General features: G+C 37.8%; 3 protein-coding genes across 5 annotated transcripts; 1 reads left to right on the top strand and 2 right to left on the bottom strand.

The window, feature by feature from the left end:
- Positions 1-663: 663 nt before the first annotated feature.
- Positions 664-6,079, top strand: LOC110784182 (putative disease resistance protein RGA1). Of its 2 annotated transcripts, XM_021988618.2 has the most exons (4): positions 672-983; positions 1,631-4,771; positions 5,577-5,665; positions 5,778-6,079. In XM_021988618.2, exon 2 carries the CDS (start codon positions 1,921-1,923, stop codon positions 4,765-4,767), a length of 2,847 nt encoding a protein of 948 aa, XP_021844310.2. In that variant the 5' UTR covers positions 672-983; positions 1,631-1,920; the 3' UTR covers positions 4,768-4,771; positions 5,577-5,665; positions 5,778-6,079. The 2 variants fall into 2 exon arrangements, with proteins under 2 accessions (XP_056694323.1, XP_021844310.2); XM_056838345.1 differs by having other exon boundaries at positions 664-4,771.
- Positions 6,080-6,518: 439 nt separating this feature from the next.
- LOC110784183 (probable polygalacturonase) lies at positions 6,519-10,119 on the bottom strand. Of its 2 annotated transcripts, none has more exons than XM_056841127.1 (6): positions 9,921-10,119; positions 9,184-9,522; positions 8,364-8,484; positions 8,084-8,258; positions 7,912-7,982; positions 6,519-7,324 (listed from the first exon to the last, which is right to left on the bottom strand). In XM_056841127.1, exons 1-6 carry the CDS (start codon positions 9,951-9,953, stop codon positions 6,606-6,608), a joined length of 1,458 nt encoding a protein of 485 aa, XP_056697105.1. In that variant the 5' UTR covers positions 9,954-10,119; the 3' UTR covers positions 6,519-6,605. The 2 variants fall into 2 exon arrangements, with proteins under 2 accessions (XP_056697105.1, XP_056697106.1); XM_056841128.1 differs by having other exon boundaries at positions 9,184-9,519; positions 9,921-10,118.
- Positions 10,120-10,918: 799 nt separating this feature from the next.
- Positions 10,919-14,140, bottom strand: LOC110784115 (probable polygalacturonase). Its single transcript, XM_021988525.2, has 6 exons — positions 13,983-14,140; positions 13,536-13,868; positions 12,613-12,733; positions 12,303-12,477; positions 11,959-12,029; positions 10,919-11,768 (listed from the first exon to the last, which is right to left on the bottom strand). Exons 1-6 carry the CDS (start codon positions 14,001-14,003, stop codon positions 11,068-11,070), a joined length of 1,422 nt encoding a protein of 473 aa, XP_021844217.1. The 5' UTR covers positions 14,004-14,140; the 3' UTR covers positions 10,919-11,067.
- Positions 14,141-14,689: the final 549 nt, after the last annotated feature.

Below are 14,689 nucleotides of genomic sequence, written 5' to 3'. Positions count from 1 at the left end.
AGAAATTCATTAAGTGTCAAGGATATTAAGTTGGAAATGTGGCCTAGAATTCAGGGTCGACTCTTTCTTTTGTTTGGGAGCACTAGTTTAGTGGATATAAATGGAAAGGATTAGATTATTTCTTTCTTTTAAATAGAGTTGATGATAAGCAAAATGCAGGAGTATTCTCTATTCTATAATGGTCTGTTTGGGAACATGGTTTTAAAATCCTGGGTTGACCCAATTAACTTGTTTGAAAACTCTTAGAATTTGGAATTGTAACTCAGCCAAATCCAAACTTTTGAACAAATGGATTCCCTTTAGGCTGCGCCTGGAAACATGAAATTCATTTTAAATAATGGAATTTAATTTCTAATTTTGTGTTTGGGTAACATAAGAAATTCAAAATTTAATAGGTTGTGTTTGCCTGTTTAGGATCAAAGTAATTTCGATTGATTTAATTTCACATAAATGCAGTACCTAACATGGCCTATAAACTCATTATTTTATTAAAAAAAGTACATCCAAAATAATCAAGAACAATAGTGTTTATATTAATAAACCATAGAATCCACGAGAACTCATCCAACAACAAACCGATAATTTTTTATAGCATTGCTTTCTTTTTTGTTTTAATAATTACGGAATAAGTTATAAATGTTGACTTTCTAATTTACAAATATTACTTTAGAAAAAATAAAATTACAAATTTAAATGGTATTCTACAATTTACAATGCTTTAGACATTTTTACTTTTGTACAACATGAGCACTTGAAATTGGATTATGCCATTACTGTTTTCTCTCTAAAATTAAAAAGGAAATTAAAATGAAATGAAAGAAGATAAAAGAAAAGAGAAGGAAGACTCCCATCAGCTAATTGCCGCTGTTGTTCTGCTCTTCGTGCTCCGGCAAGGTGTTCGGCGTCTTCGTGCTCCGGCTACGTGTTCGGCGTCTTTCTCCGGCTAGTTCTTCGGCGTCTTCGTAATCCGGCGAGGTCTTCCGGTGAGAAATTTATCCTCTCCGTCTTTCAATTTTAAATTCCCTCTTCTTTCTACTCCTTTTCTCTCTAATTTCATATTTTCTCTATGTCACGCTCATTCAGTAACTCTTTTCCAGCATTTTTTTTTTCATGAAATTGGAACGATGATGTTGTTTAATCGAGTATGTAGTCGATTAATGTTTCAATTTTTATGTTAATTTTTTCGAATTTAATTGTTTTTTTGTGAGTTGCTGGAAATGTTAATTGGAAAATTGAACTGATTGATTACAAATTGATAATCCAAAAATTGGCAGGCTAATTGATTTGTGATTATTTGGGAAATGAAGGTTGATGTAAATTACTGACTAATCGTCTAGAACTGTCACTGCTGCACTACTGCACTACTGCTTAGCTGCAGTAATTGAACAATTGAAAACACGAAGCAATAATTGAACTATCCATGGCCCATTTGAATAATTGAACTTGCTAATGTGAAAGTTTGACCTGGTCTTTGTATTGATGGTCACCAGAACTTGCTATCTCTCTCCCGTTGTATTTTTCTGCATTATCACTCTCTCACTTTCTCTCTCTACACCATTTTCACCTCAACTTTCACACAAAATGGAAATTGCTGGAATGGTCTTGTGTGCTGCTCAAACATTGTTTGCAGCTCTGCAGTGTTCTGAGGTTAAACAGGTCTGCTCAATCCTTGGATGCAAATCCCAACTTAATGATCTCAGTGGCACCGTCGTCAGAATTAAAGCTGCACTCGAAGATGCTGAGGCCAAGCAAGAGCTATCCAAGCAAGACCGGTTGTTTATCGAGGAACTCAAAGATGCAGTTTATGATGCTGATGATCTCTTCGATGAGTTTGTCACTCTTGCTGAACGAAAAAAGCTCAGTAAGGGTATCAAGGTTCGTGTCCTTGCTTTATTCGGCAAGTATGGGACGGCTTATAAGATGGCTCAAGGGGTTAAGATGATCAAGAAAAAGTTGGATGCTATTGCCTCTGATACTCGGTTCAACTTCAACATTGATCCTAAGCCTATCAGGAATAGAAGGCTTGAATCATGTTCTTATGTGTATGAAACTGATATCATTGGAAGAGAGCCTGATTTGGAGAAGATCGTTGGTGTGCTGCTAGATCCTATTGTTCAGCAAAATGTGTCTTTCCTCCCTATTGTAGGGATGGGTGGGTTAGGCAAAACTGCTCTTGCCCAACTCGTGTTTAACAATGCTAGGGTCAAACATGCATTTCCGTTGATGTTGTGGACTTGTGTCGCTGATGAAAATCAGGATTCTCTTGATGTAAAAGGGGTTCTTGGTAAGATTCTAGCTTCGGCTAATAAGGGTTGTATGAAGAATGAGGGCTATACCATGGATGGGTTGCAAAGCCAACTCCGAGAACAACTTGCTGGTAAAAAATACTTGCTTGTTTTGGATGATGTGTGGACTGAAAATTCTGAACAATGGCGTATATTGACAAAATTTTTGATGGGAGGTCAAAGGGGAAGTTGGATTGTGGTAACTACACGTTCAAAGAAGACAGCAGGAATCGTAGGAGACGGTCCAAGGCACGAGCTGCAAGGTTTGTCCAAGGATAATTCATGGTGTTTATTTAAAAGGGTAGCATTTGGATCCCAACACGCAAACCCTCCTGAAGACTTGGTTGAACTTGGTCAATATATTGTTGCGAGATGTGCTGATGTCCCTCTTGCAATTAGAGTGGTGGGAAGTCTTCTTTATGAACAAGAAAAACATAAGTGGCTTTCAGTTCAGAAGTTGGGATTAGCAAAAGTTAAAGGAAGCCAAGATGGCATCATTCCTATATTGAAGCTTAGTTATTATCAGCTTGACTCCCCACTAAAGTGTTGTTTTGTGTATTGTGCGATCTTCCCTAAAGACTTTCGCATTTGGAAGATGAAATTGATTCAACTCTGGATAGCACAAGGCTACATTCAGCTAGACGGTTGTCATTTAAATATGGAAGATGCCGCTGAGGAATTTTTTTCAATCCTGTTGCAGAGGTGTTTTTTCCAAGACGTGGTGAACGATGAATATGGTGATATTGTATCATTTAAGATACATGATTTGATTCACGATCTTGCTCAAGAAGTGGCAGGAAAAGAGATTTGCAGAGTGAATACCGTAAATGGAGATGTGGATAAAAAAAATCGCCATCTATCTGTTTTTAACACTGGGTCTTCAAGTTTATCTTTTACTAAGACCCACATACGTTCATTTCTTTCTTTTGATTACAAGATGGACGTGTCTTGTGTTGGTGCGTTACTGGCTAATTGGAAGTATCTGAGGGCTTTGAACTTAAAATCTTTTCAAATAAAGAGTTTGCCGGGCTCAATAGGTGAATTGATACATTTAAGATATCTAGACCTCTCGTACAACGAGGAACTAGAAGTTCTCCCTGGACCAATTACCAAACTGCATAATCTTCAGACTTTAAATTTATACTGGTGTTCAAAATTGAAAGAGTTGCCGAAAGATTTGAGCAAACTAGTTAAACTGAGGGTCTTGGATTTAAGGAAGTGTTGTACGCTGAGTTGTATGCCAAGGGGCATGGGTAAGTTGACTTGCCTTCACACGCTTAATATGTTTGTGGTGGGAGATACAAGATCGAACAAGGAGTTGTTTTCTGGGCTAGAAGACCTGAAAGCTCTTAGGAACTTGAGTGGTTATCTTGAAATCAACATACCCTTCATGAACACGGGTGCAAATGCTGGCAAGAAAAATGGTGGTAGAGAGGGAGACTGCTTGGGGAACAAGATACATCTGAAAGATATTCACCTTAAGTTCAGCGGTAAGGGAAGAGCGGAGTATGATGAAGCGGTAATGGGAGAGTTGCAGCCACACCCTAATCTCGAGAGGTTTCGGGTGTATTGTTATCGGGGTGTGAGAATGTCAGGCTGGCCAATGGAAGATAACCTGGCAACCTTTCTCCCTAATCTTGTTCATATGGTATTTTGGTGTTGTCCACTTTTGCAGTATTCAGGACAGTTACGGCTTCCTCTGTTAAAAACATTATCGGTGAGGGATTGCCCAAACCTAATAGCTATTATGCAGTGTCCTGCATTGGAAGACCTAACTTTACTTGATTTCAATAAAAGATTGGAAGTAATTCCAACGAGAAGGATAAGGAGTAAAGAATTTGAGGAGGCAACTCCTAGTGGTATTCGCGCATCCTCTTCTTCATATTCTTATGATGTTGGTCTAAAGGTTAGAATAGACAACATGGGATGGCTTAATTCTCTGCCGATGAACTCTTTTCTGGGTCTTGCGACGCTGGTCATAAGTAGGGACAGGGAGGTGGAGAGTATGGGAGGAGCTAGGGAGGTCTTCCGTAGCTGCTCGTCTTCCCTGATATCCTTAAAATTTGAAGGCTGCTCCAAATTGAAGAGTGTTGTGTTTGGAGGATTAGAGCATCTCACTGCGTTAGAGAAGTTGAAAATTACAAAATGTTCCAACCTGAGTCTATTAGAAGAAGTAGAGAGAGAGGATGGCATGCCATGGAAACCCTTTCATCACCCTCTCCGCTCCTTGTACTTGGTCTCCCTCCCTCAGCTAGTACAACTTCCCAATTGGATACAATACTTGACTTCCCTCGAAACCCTTCAGATTTGGGATTGCAAAGGACTAGAATCCGTGCCGAATTGGATGTCCAAACTCACCTCCCTCAAGGTACTTCAACTCGGGTGCTGCTCAGAACGTCTTATTGAAAGATGCCAACAATCCATTGGTGAGAACTGGCCCCACATTCAACACATACCTGAAATTGAAATCTACAACCATTAATCAGGTAATATAAGGATTGGAGTTTACGTATAGAAAAAAAAGATGTATTTTATTTTTATTAGGAGTTCTAGTATGTTTGTGTATTGACATTTGTATGAAATTCTTGAGTTAGTTATCAATTTGTAGTCCCAACTTCCAATCAAACGGGTGAATGGGCATTCTTATGTCATCAACTATATGTTGTTCTGCTTCAATTTGTGTGTTACATTTACATTGTATTTCAACTATATTGACTAATAAGTTAAGAGTCTACTGATATGTAAGCTTTAGAATTCAGACTTTCCAAGTATCTCGGCCTTCTCTGGTGAACTGAAGATTTTGTTTGCTCATTCATTTATACTGTACAGAAACATGGACTTAGGTGCTGAAACTAAGTACATAATCTATGCTTCGTAGTGCAGGACTATGAAATAATCTAAAAGCATTACCAAGATGATCTCCTTTTCTGTTTGGTAGAATGCTAGCTCTGCGTGTAGCTTCATAACTTGATATTAAGGAATGATCTGCAACAAAGGACATTACGATTACCCTAGACAGTGATTTCTTAATGATTCTGTAATATTTTCTGGGGAATCTGATAAAGTTCTGATACATCATAAAGTTCTGATACATTTTCTGGTTTGCACATTAACTTCTTTCCTGTTTGCAATTTTCCCCACTCCAATTTGAACTTATGTGTGTGAGGTTTATACATATTAGGAAATGGCTCTGTTAAGTATTAACAGAAGCCAGCCGCCAGGGTCTGTTGATGGAACACTTACTTTTTAGTATAAATGATGTAAATTTCAATTTCATCCATCATCTTGCAGGTAGATCAACATTGGTGTGTAACGGTATTCGAAAAGCTATCAAGTCAGATGCAGGATCACCACTTGACCCAACATTTGCCACAGAATAGGTAAAATTCTCCCTAATCTGGTTTATTTGTAGGATTTATTTCTTCGATAAGTTCTCTGCAGTATCAAAATTTTGAGGCATTTACATGAAACCAATTTTTTTCTATTGGCCAGAGATATGAACGAGAAAGAAGATGTTTATAGCTTCGGAATACTTGTATTGGAGATTTTTTCATGAAGGAAGCCCGTCAATTATGATAAAGCTCAAGGAGAGGTGAGATCAAGTGGCTAAAACTCAAGAAATTTCCTAGTCTAATTATTACTAGCATTGTTAAACTATGTTCTATTCAACTTAATGTGTTTTAGGAACTATTGATATGTTTTAGTATTAGCAACATTCTAGTAAGATCCACATCTCTTAGATTGTTGATCTTGTTGTTCACAAATCAGTGATATGCAACCATTTGTTTGAGATATTTCCCTGAGCCATAGATTAAATTGTTCTGATTTTTGATGCAGCATAGATCGAATAATCATACAAATGAAAGTTAAACTAGAAACCGATCTTATTTCTAAAACGCTTTACGTTTCTAGTGTCCCATTTTAATCTTTATACTTGAAATATTTCCTTTTATATTATAACATAAAAGCTTTTAATATTCTGTCAAAAATCGTGCCAAATAATTATTTAAACCAATCAAATTCATTGGGCCAGTAAATCTCTCACAGTTTCCTATCGGAACATTAAATCTTTCTCATTTTCTAATGTCAAAATTTGGATAAAAATGAAAATATTAGTATTAATAGCTATAATTTGCATTGTTAAGTAAACCAAAAAAGAAAATGTTCACATTAATTATTTGTTAAATCGCATGCATGATACCAAACGTAAATAATAAAATGGGACGGAGGGAGTAATAACAAATGAAAGTTAAACTAGAAACCGATCTTATTTATAAAACGCCAAGTTACAATTTCTCAAATTACATTTGATCAACCTAATTAATAATATCTAGGAGGCTTTGGCCTAATTGAACAAATCTTCAACTCAACATCATCAATAGGAAGTTTATCAGTAGGGAAAGGACAAGGCACCAATTTACCAGGCTGCTTATCAGGCAGTAAATCACAAGCTTTAGGATTAACCCCACTAGTAAAACCTTCAATATTACTGCAATTCCACTGCACTTTCTTCTTCTTCTCAGCCAAAGAAATACTCACATTAGACATACAAATCCCAGTAAACTTATCCTTCTCAATTCCTGCAAGATTTCCTGACATCTGAACATCCTCAGCTGTCACATCCCTGTAATTGATCCCACTTACTATAGGCATTGCTTTTGGGTCATAACCCGGGTCAGGGTGGGACCCATAATCCCCCGTCATCCAGAAAACATACTTCATGGTTTTTAAGGTCATACCCTTAACAAAAATGTCCTTAACAAAAGCACCCCTACCTGGGGCTGTCTTGATTCTGACACCTGATTCTGTGTTAATTGCTGTTATTTGTTCTGCCCTAATGTCTTGGATTCCACCTGACATTTCACTGCCTAAGGCAATTGTTGCACTATCAGGTGAAATGCAGGTTAGTCTTCGGATGTTTACGTGTTGTGTTGGCATTCCGAATTTGATCCCGTACTCGTCCCAACCACTTTTAACCGCTATACAGTCGTCTCCTGATACTATGTAATTGTCTTCAATGCGTACATTCGTGCAGGAATCTGCATGATTGTAAGAAAACGAGTTTTACAAAATGTTCTGTAAGAAAGCTGACCCGAACCTGACCTGAAATACTGGGTAATGGATAAGATTTTGTGACCCGTACCCTGATTTTATCCGAACCCGAGTAACCCGGAAATTAATGGGTTAAAACCGAATCGAACCCGTTTCTGACCCGACCGATTGAAAATCATTGGATTTATAGTAATAAATAATGAGATTACGAGGAATTTTAAGCATAGTAAACACGTTGTTGTTACTATTGTTGGGTGTAATATGATTTTAATTTGAATTATACGTCACTTTACAGATGAATTTGACTAATATAAACCTGTGTAGGAAAATTTGTTAATTTGTTCCCATATTTTGTATATTTATTACCTAGGTGCTATGAAAATATAATACGCGTTTTAAAATCTCAACCCGTTGGGTCGACCCAAACCCAAAAGTTATGGGTTCTGGACAAGCATTTGTAAACCCGAATCCGAAAGTAACCGACCCGAATTAACCCAATTTTTACAACCCAATCCGACCCGACCGACCTGTTTGACAGGTCGAACTTAACACTAGAAATTGTCAAATTTATCACCTGGGTTGATCCCGTCTGTATTAGGAGAATCCACGGGTGCTAGGATGGTAAGGCCTTGGACTATGACATTGCTGCAATGAAAAAACTCTGATGATTAGTTTCAGACACAGGAAGAAAAGAAAAGAAAAGAACAGAAGTTTTACTTTTATTTATTATCAGAAGACTAATTAACCTGCTGTAAATAGGATGTACATTCCAAGATGGAGAGTTTAGCAAAGTGAGATTAAAGATTTGAACTTGATCAGAGAACATAATCTCGATTAAGTAAGGACGTGTTAACTTAAGCTCTTTCTTCTTGAACTTTTCCCACCAGTAAGCTCCTTGGCCATCAATTGTTGCATTTCCCCCTATATTGAATTGAATGGAAACAGATGTATAAGATGTGATTACAATTAAGTGTGATTAGTGAAGTTATCGGATGATTAATTAAGGTGCTAATTAAGAATGTTAACCTGTAATTACGACATCAGTAAGGTTGGTTCCGAAGATAAGACTAGAAAATCTCCCATCTGTATCATCCCTGCCTTTTCCATAGGAAGGCAAGGGAGGAAGAACAGGCCATTCTGATTCATCCTGTTTCACATATATGGTGTTGTAACTGTTATTTATATGAGGAAGTGAGAAGTTTGATTTCCAAGATTTTGAAAGTAGCCTAATATTTAAGGACATCCTAAAACAAAATTGTTATATTGAGGAGTAGAGATGGTTGTGGGTCGGGCTGTACTTAGTGCAAAACCCACAAGTCTTGGGCCTGACCCAAACCAAGCCGAGTCCACTTGTTTTGTGTTGGGCCAGGCCAGGCTATGCCAAAATTTTCAAAATGGCAGCCCTTGCATGTACCAAGCCCATGTGCCTTCCTGCCAGGCCGTGTCTTGGTGCCTAAGCCTAAATTCACTCCATTTAACGTGTTTTGTCGTGCTTAGTCATAACATGCCGTGTCTTATCTTGCTTTTTCCACAAAAATATGGCCCAAGCCCAACCCATGACCCACGAATTTGTGGTCTTGCTAGGTAGTGCTTTTTATATGCACGTGTCGGACCGTGTTTTTTCGTGTTGGTCCAGCCCGGCCCGAGTGCCATCTTTATATAGGAGCATACCCCTATTCTTGTTACGTGCATCCAAGAGTAATGTATTAACAATACGTGTACACCACTGTAAAAGCACAATTCTCCATACTCTCAGATGCACGATATAATACAACTTTACAACACATACTTAATTAAACTAAAACATTTCAACAAATTATGAAAAATATTATAAGGTGTTTATTACCTGAGAAGCAATAAGAACAGCATCTTTGTCAAGGTAAAGAGTGAAATTACTAGTGAGATTGAAACTCCCCGTCAGCCATTTCCCCGGCGGAACAATAAGTTCCGCCCCGCCGTCGGACGCATACTTGCTAAGGCTAGCAATGGCCGACGCAAAAGCCTTGGTGTTCGGCGTCTTTCCATCTCCAACCCCTCCGAAGTCCGTCAAGAATGCACCGTGTTTTCGACACCCTTTCGGAAGACCGTCTTCCAAAACTCTAACCGTGCGACATTCTACTAATAAGTTGTTGGTTAGTAGTAGAATAACTGATAACAAGGCTAGAACCACCACCTTGTTAGCCTGCTTCAATTGTTAAAAAAAAATATAGATTAAGAAACGAAAGAAATTAACTAATTAATCAATTCTTAATATAATATTAGTCATAATTCTCATAAAACGATAACTTTGTGCATTGCACGATGTTAAAAACTAAAATCTTTTATTAAAAAAGAACAGGGAATATAAGTTCGGCTACTCCAGGACGGGATTCTCTCTAGTGAATTGAAGATCTCGTTACCAAAGGGTTTTCCCTCTCTCGATCTAGTGACTGGAGAGAATTCTCGTTGTTTGGAACCCCGTTTGTGAAAAGCTATTAAATTTTATGTTTACGAAGTACATGATAGAAAACATTTTTAAAAAGTCGGAAAATGATAAGCTATAAATTGATGAATGGTACACAAACACGAGGGTTTAGGATTTACATGGGGTGTTTGGAACGGTTGAGAGAATGACATTATTGAAGAAAGAATAATTTGTTCAAGAACTTTTTTACAGAAAAAACTGTCATATGAAGGATTTTATAGAGTAGAGAAAATAAATAAATAAATAAATCGAATAATTAAATATGGAATTATAAGATCTGGTATGGTCACTTCGTAACGCAAAAATGAGTGAGATCATCGAATGATGTTTGGCATGGTATGTAATTAGTTGGGAAGGAATTAAATCAGTTATGATTTTTACCATACTTTTATAAATAATCTTAAATGATCTTTATTTCTTTCTACATTTGTTGGATTTAAGATGGATTAAATCACATTGCTAAAGATCAAATCACGTCTATATAATTTAATTACCCTTTGCGATTCTCAGTAAAAGGAATATTTCATATATGGGAAATTTTCTATCCTTAAAGCCTGGTCTCGTGGACCGGTAACCGTTTGGTAGTGAATCACAATCAACAATTTTGGACGATCAACCAAAAATGGTTAAATCAACATAGACCTGATCAACTATAGCTCAGTTCGCTAACCCGTAAAAGTACGGGTTTTGGTATATTTGAACACCAAAACCAGAGCCCGATTGGGGAAAGCCTATTTTGGCCCGCAAAGACCACACCAAATTTATGAATTTGGACATACTTTAATTTTTTCAAGATTTCAAAATACTTCCCCACTTCTGAACCGTCTTCTTCTGAATGGTCATTTTGCCGAGTTCCTTCGACATGGTTCTCTCAAGCCTGCCAAACATCCTCAACAACCTTAAAAAACTTGCTATGATCGTAGGAGATCTAAGCGACTCTCCAGCCCCATTTCGGTGCGCGATTGGAGCGAACGAAAGAGGTATGCAATCGCTCAATTTGAGGGAACGTGTGTTAAAACCCGACCCACGGCCCGGCCCGTTTTTTTGATTGCCTCTTAATCAATACCATGAACACATCAAATTTTAATTAAACACTCATAAAAACCGATGTCCCTCATTGAGATCAAGAGTTCAAATCCTATTAGTGTTAAGAGTACATTATTAAATAGGCGTTAGTCGCGTTACATGGAAAACGCCATAGTAGCCAAAGCTAAAAACATAACAATCAACCAAAAACAAAGCACAACCCTACACGACTACATAAACTTAAGCCAAAACCGGTGCTGTACAAACTTTCAACACCACCTGATCAATTGGCAACTTATTCTCGGGGTATTTGCACTCCGTAACCTTGGGGTCCTCCTTCAACAACGCACAAGGCTGAGGTGTGACCCGGCTGCTAACCCCTTCAACGTTAGTACAGTTCCACAACATCTTGTTAGGTACCGGGGCCAACCCGATTGTAATATTTGACATACAAATCCCCTTGTAAGTATCCCCGGCGATCCCCTCCATATACCCCGGCATAGTCACATTCTCGGCCGTCATATCCCTGTAGTTAATGTTGTCGATGGTGGGTAGCGCCTTCGGGTCAAAGCCCGCGTCAGCGTGCTGGTTATAGTACCCTGTCATCCAGAAAACGTACTTCATGTTCTTCATTGTGACTCTTCTCACATAGATGTCTTTCACGAATGCGCCCCGGCCCGCAGAGCTCTTGATTCGGACTGCTGACTCAGTGTCGATGGCTGTGATGTCCTCGGCCCAGATGTTACTGATACCGCCGGACATCTCACTCCCGAGCGCGATGGTGGCGCTTGTTGGGGAGAAGCAGGTGAGGTTGCGGATGATCACGTTTGTTGTTGGCATGTTGAAGGTGATTCCGTACTGGTCCCACCCACTCTTGATTGCTATGCAGTCGTCTCCTGAGACTATGTAGTTGTTCTCAATCTTGACATTTGAGCATGAATCTGTATAGTGCACAAAACTAGTTGTATTAAGCACCTTAGTCCTTATTTTAGAGTGTACATCGAAATATCGGAGTACTACGGAGTATGTTTCAAAAACTCAATTCAAAGGCATTTCAGTATTAATCAAGAGACCAAGTATGCAAAAGATTTCGGCAAATTGAAAACATAGATGAATGAAGTAAGAAATTACCTGGGTCGATACCGTCTGTGTTCGTAGAATGAGTACCAGCAAGGATGGTCAATCCACTAATTATCACATCTCTGCAATACATAAAAATTAGGTGTTTAATCAACCAGGTTCGCAGATCATTGTAAGCTTAGAAATGAAACTATAACTAATTGAATTATCACATCTCTGCAATACGGAAATATTAGGTATTTAGTCACGAGGTACACAAATCAATGTGAGCTTAGAATGAAACCTAAACATAACTAATCACTAATTAATCAATTATCCAGATTTGTTCTTTTTTTAAAGGTGCAACTTTGTATTAGTGGTTCATAAATAAGCAAATTATGGGAGAATGCACTTACTTGCAATAAGTAGGGTGGACATTCCAACTAGGAGAGTTGAGCAAGGTGATATCGGAGATTTGGACTTGATTAGAGTACATGAACTCTATCAAGTAAGGCCTAGTCTCATTTAGTTGGTTGGCCTTATATTTTGTCCACCAAAGTTCGCCTTGACCATCAAGTGTCCCATTCGCACCTGTAACCAATCATACATCAGTAGGTAATCAATATAGTACGGACTACGGAGTAGGCCGTAAGGACCTATGGAACAAAGGCTCATAAGAGTTTTATCCGAGAATATGAGTTTATTAAACTTAGATCATAATTTCACCTGTAACAACCACGTCGGTAAGGTTGGTTCCAAAGATAAGACTTTGATAACGACCAGCAGGGGCATCTCTTCCTTTACCGTAAGATGGCAATGGTTTAAGTATTGGCCAGTCTTTCTCGTCCTGTCCAAACCAGATAGATACACCATAATCATCAGATTTTGTTTTCTTGATTTACATGACCAACATTGGGGTAATGTTTCATCATTATATTGACATTTCCGAATAAAAACAACTTTACATCATGGTGTTATTATAAATAATCCCCCCTACCCTCACCCTTCGGCCTTATAAGGTACGCCTTGAGCACAATAATAAGGGATGCCTACAACATGAATGCATTTGAAAATGGCGCATGTGATGCACACATCACACATAATGTGGATCAACAAATGTCCAAATACAAGGCGAAAAAGAAAAAAGAGAGGCATGGGATATCTTTTCTTCCTTTACTATAATTGGAATCCCTTTATTATGGTGCTAATTATGGGACCTTTTTTCCCTTTCTTCCACTTTTTAGGTTGAGAAAAGGAATTGAAATAGTAGATGCAATTGAATCTGCAATGCTAATTTATAGGGAGAAAAATGTATCACAATATTATTTGCAGGAAACCGGAATTTGTACTAACTAGTGGGCTATTCCATGCTTTCATCGGCTCATTTAATAGGCGTATGTGGTAATTAGTAAATTTGAATTTCCAGTTTCAATACTTTTTTTAAGCAATCTCATAAAATAAAAGACGATAATTGCCCTATTTAGTAGGAAGTACTGAGGTGATAAAAAGACGATAATGGGAACAAATTTAAATGTAACTTTGTAAGCCATATCATAACATATGAAACCATAATGCTTTGTCTACCTATCCATTTCGAATGAAGCTTTGTAAGAATAAACTATCCATTAAACAGCAAAAGAGAAACAAACCTGAGAAGCAAGAAGAACAGCATCCTTATGAAGGTAAAGAGTGAAGTGGCTGATGAGAGAGATGCTACCGATTAACCACTTTCCCGGTGGAACGATGAGCTGGGCCCCACCATCAGCGGCAAACTTGGAAAGATTTTGAATTGCAGACTCAAACGCCTTGGTATTGAGCGTCTTTCCATCTCCTTTGGCACCATATTCAGTTACAAATGCACTGTGTTTCCTGCAATTCCATCCCTTGTATGAAACTGTTGATTGTGCTTTTACCAATCTACCTTCTCTGCAAACCAAGATGAGCAGCCAAATAGCAACATTGCATACCAAACCTGTAATTCCCTGTTTATTTTTTGCAGAAAATAAATAAATTAAGTTTCAATAAATACGATGAGCATTCAAATTTATGTTTTTTTTTTAATAATAATAATTGAAGAACAGAGAAGGGAAATTTACAAGAGGTGATCTGGGTGACATTGTTTTTTCCCTTGTGAATCAATTTAAGATATATTTTGAAAAATAAATCAATTTGGCTGGTTTTTTTATACTTCTAATTTTTCAATTTTTGGAATGGAGTGGAGTAGAGTGAGGAAAATAATACGGGGAACGGTGGAAATTTATGGAAATGATTTGAGAGAAAGCAGGAGAACACCAATCATTACATTTCCTGTATAAGAACACCAATCATTACATTTCCTGTATAATAAAATCATTCCATTTCTAAGCTGCACCATTATCATACAACAATCATCCCTAACATTTGAACAAATTGTTCCAATTTTATAATCCATGTGTTTGTGTGTATAAATTTTGGACTAATCAAACCGACTAATCACTATAAATAAGCAAAGAACCTATCAATGAATTCATCAGAACAAAACCAACAAAAGCCCTAAATTAATTACATAAAAGCTCAAAGAAAAACAACAAAAATTAGACGAAAATAAACGAAAAAACCCTAAGAAAATAAGACGAGACTAACCTGTAGTTCTAGAATCAATCACCGCCGTGAAATATAACGACAGGTTTCCGGAGTGTAAAGAGCGGCGAACTGATCGGAAAAACTGCCTGAGTATGAAAAGCGGCGAGTTTCAGACTGCCGGAGTATGGAGTTCGCCGGGAAGAGGGAGTGGGAAACTGAGAAATCGATAAATGTTTTTAGG

The sequence above is a fragment of the Spinacia oleracea genome, chromosome 3 (assembly GCF_020520425.1).
Source record: "Spinacia oleracea cultivar Varoflay chromosome 3, BTI_SOV_V1, whole genome shotgun sequence".
NCBI classification, from domain to species: Eukaryota; Viridiplantae; Streptophyta; class Magnoliopsida; order Caryophyllales; family Amaranthaceae; genus Spinacia; species Spinacia oleracea.
The sequence above is the reverse complement of the archived record's forward strand: the minus strand, read 5'-3'. Positions and strand labels throughout refer to the sequence as shown.

Bases quoted from the DNA above. Each gene is read 5' to 3' on its own strand.
- LOC110784182 (XM_056838345.1), top strand. From the start codon at position 1,480: ATGGTCACCAGAACTTGCTATCTCTCTCCCGTTGTATTTTTCTGCATT.
- LOC110784183 (XM_056841127.1), bottom strand. From the start codon at position 9,953: ATGTCATTCTCTCAACCGTTCCAAACACCCCAT. The intron at 8,485-9,183 runs GTAATAAACACC...TATGTGAAACAG, and splicing joins CTGTTCTTATTGCTTCTCAG to GATGAATCAGAATGGCCTGT. The intron at 7,983-8,083 runs GTTAATTAGTCT...TTTTCATTGCAG, and splicing joins GTACATCCTATTTACAGCAG to CAATGTCATAGTCCAAGGCC.
- LOC110784115 (XM_021988525.2), bottom strand. From the start codon at position 14,003: ATGTCACCCAGATCACCTCTT. The intron at 12,478-12,612 runs GTGAAATTATGA...GATTGGTTACAG, and splicing joins TACCGACGTGGTTGTTACAG to GTGCGAATGGGACACTTGAT. The intron at 12,030-12,302 runs GTAAGTGCATTC...TATGTATTGCAG, and splicing joins GTCCACCCTACTTATTGCAA to AGATGTGATAATTAGTGGAT.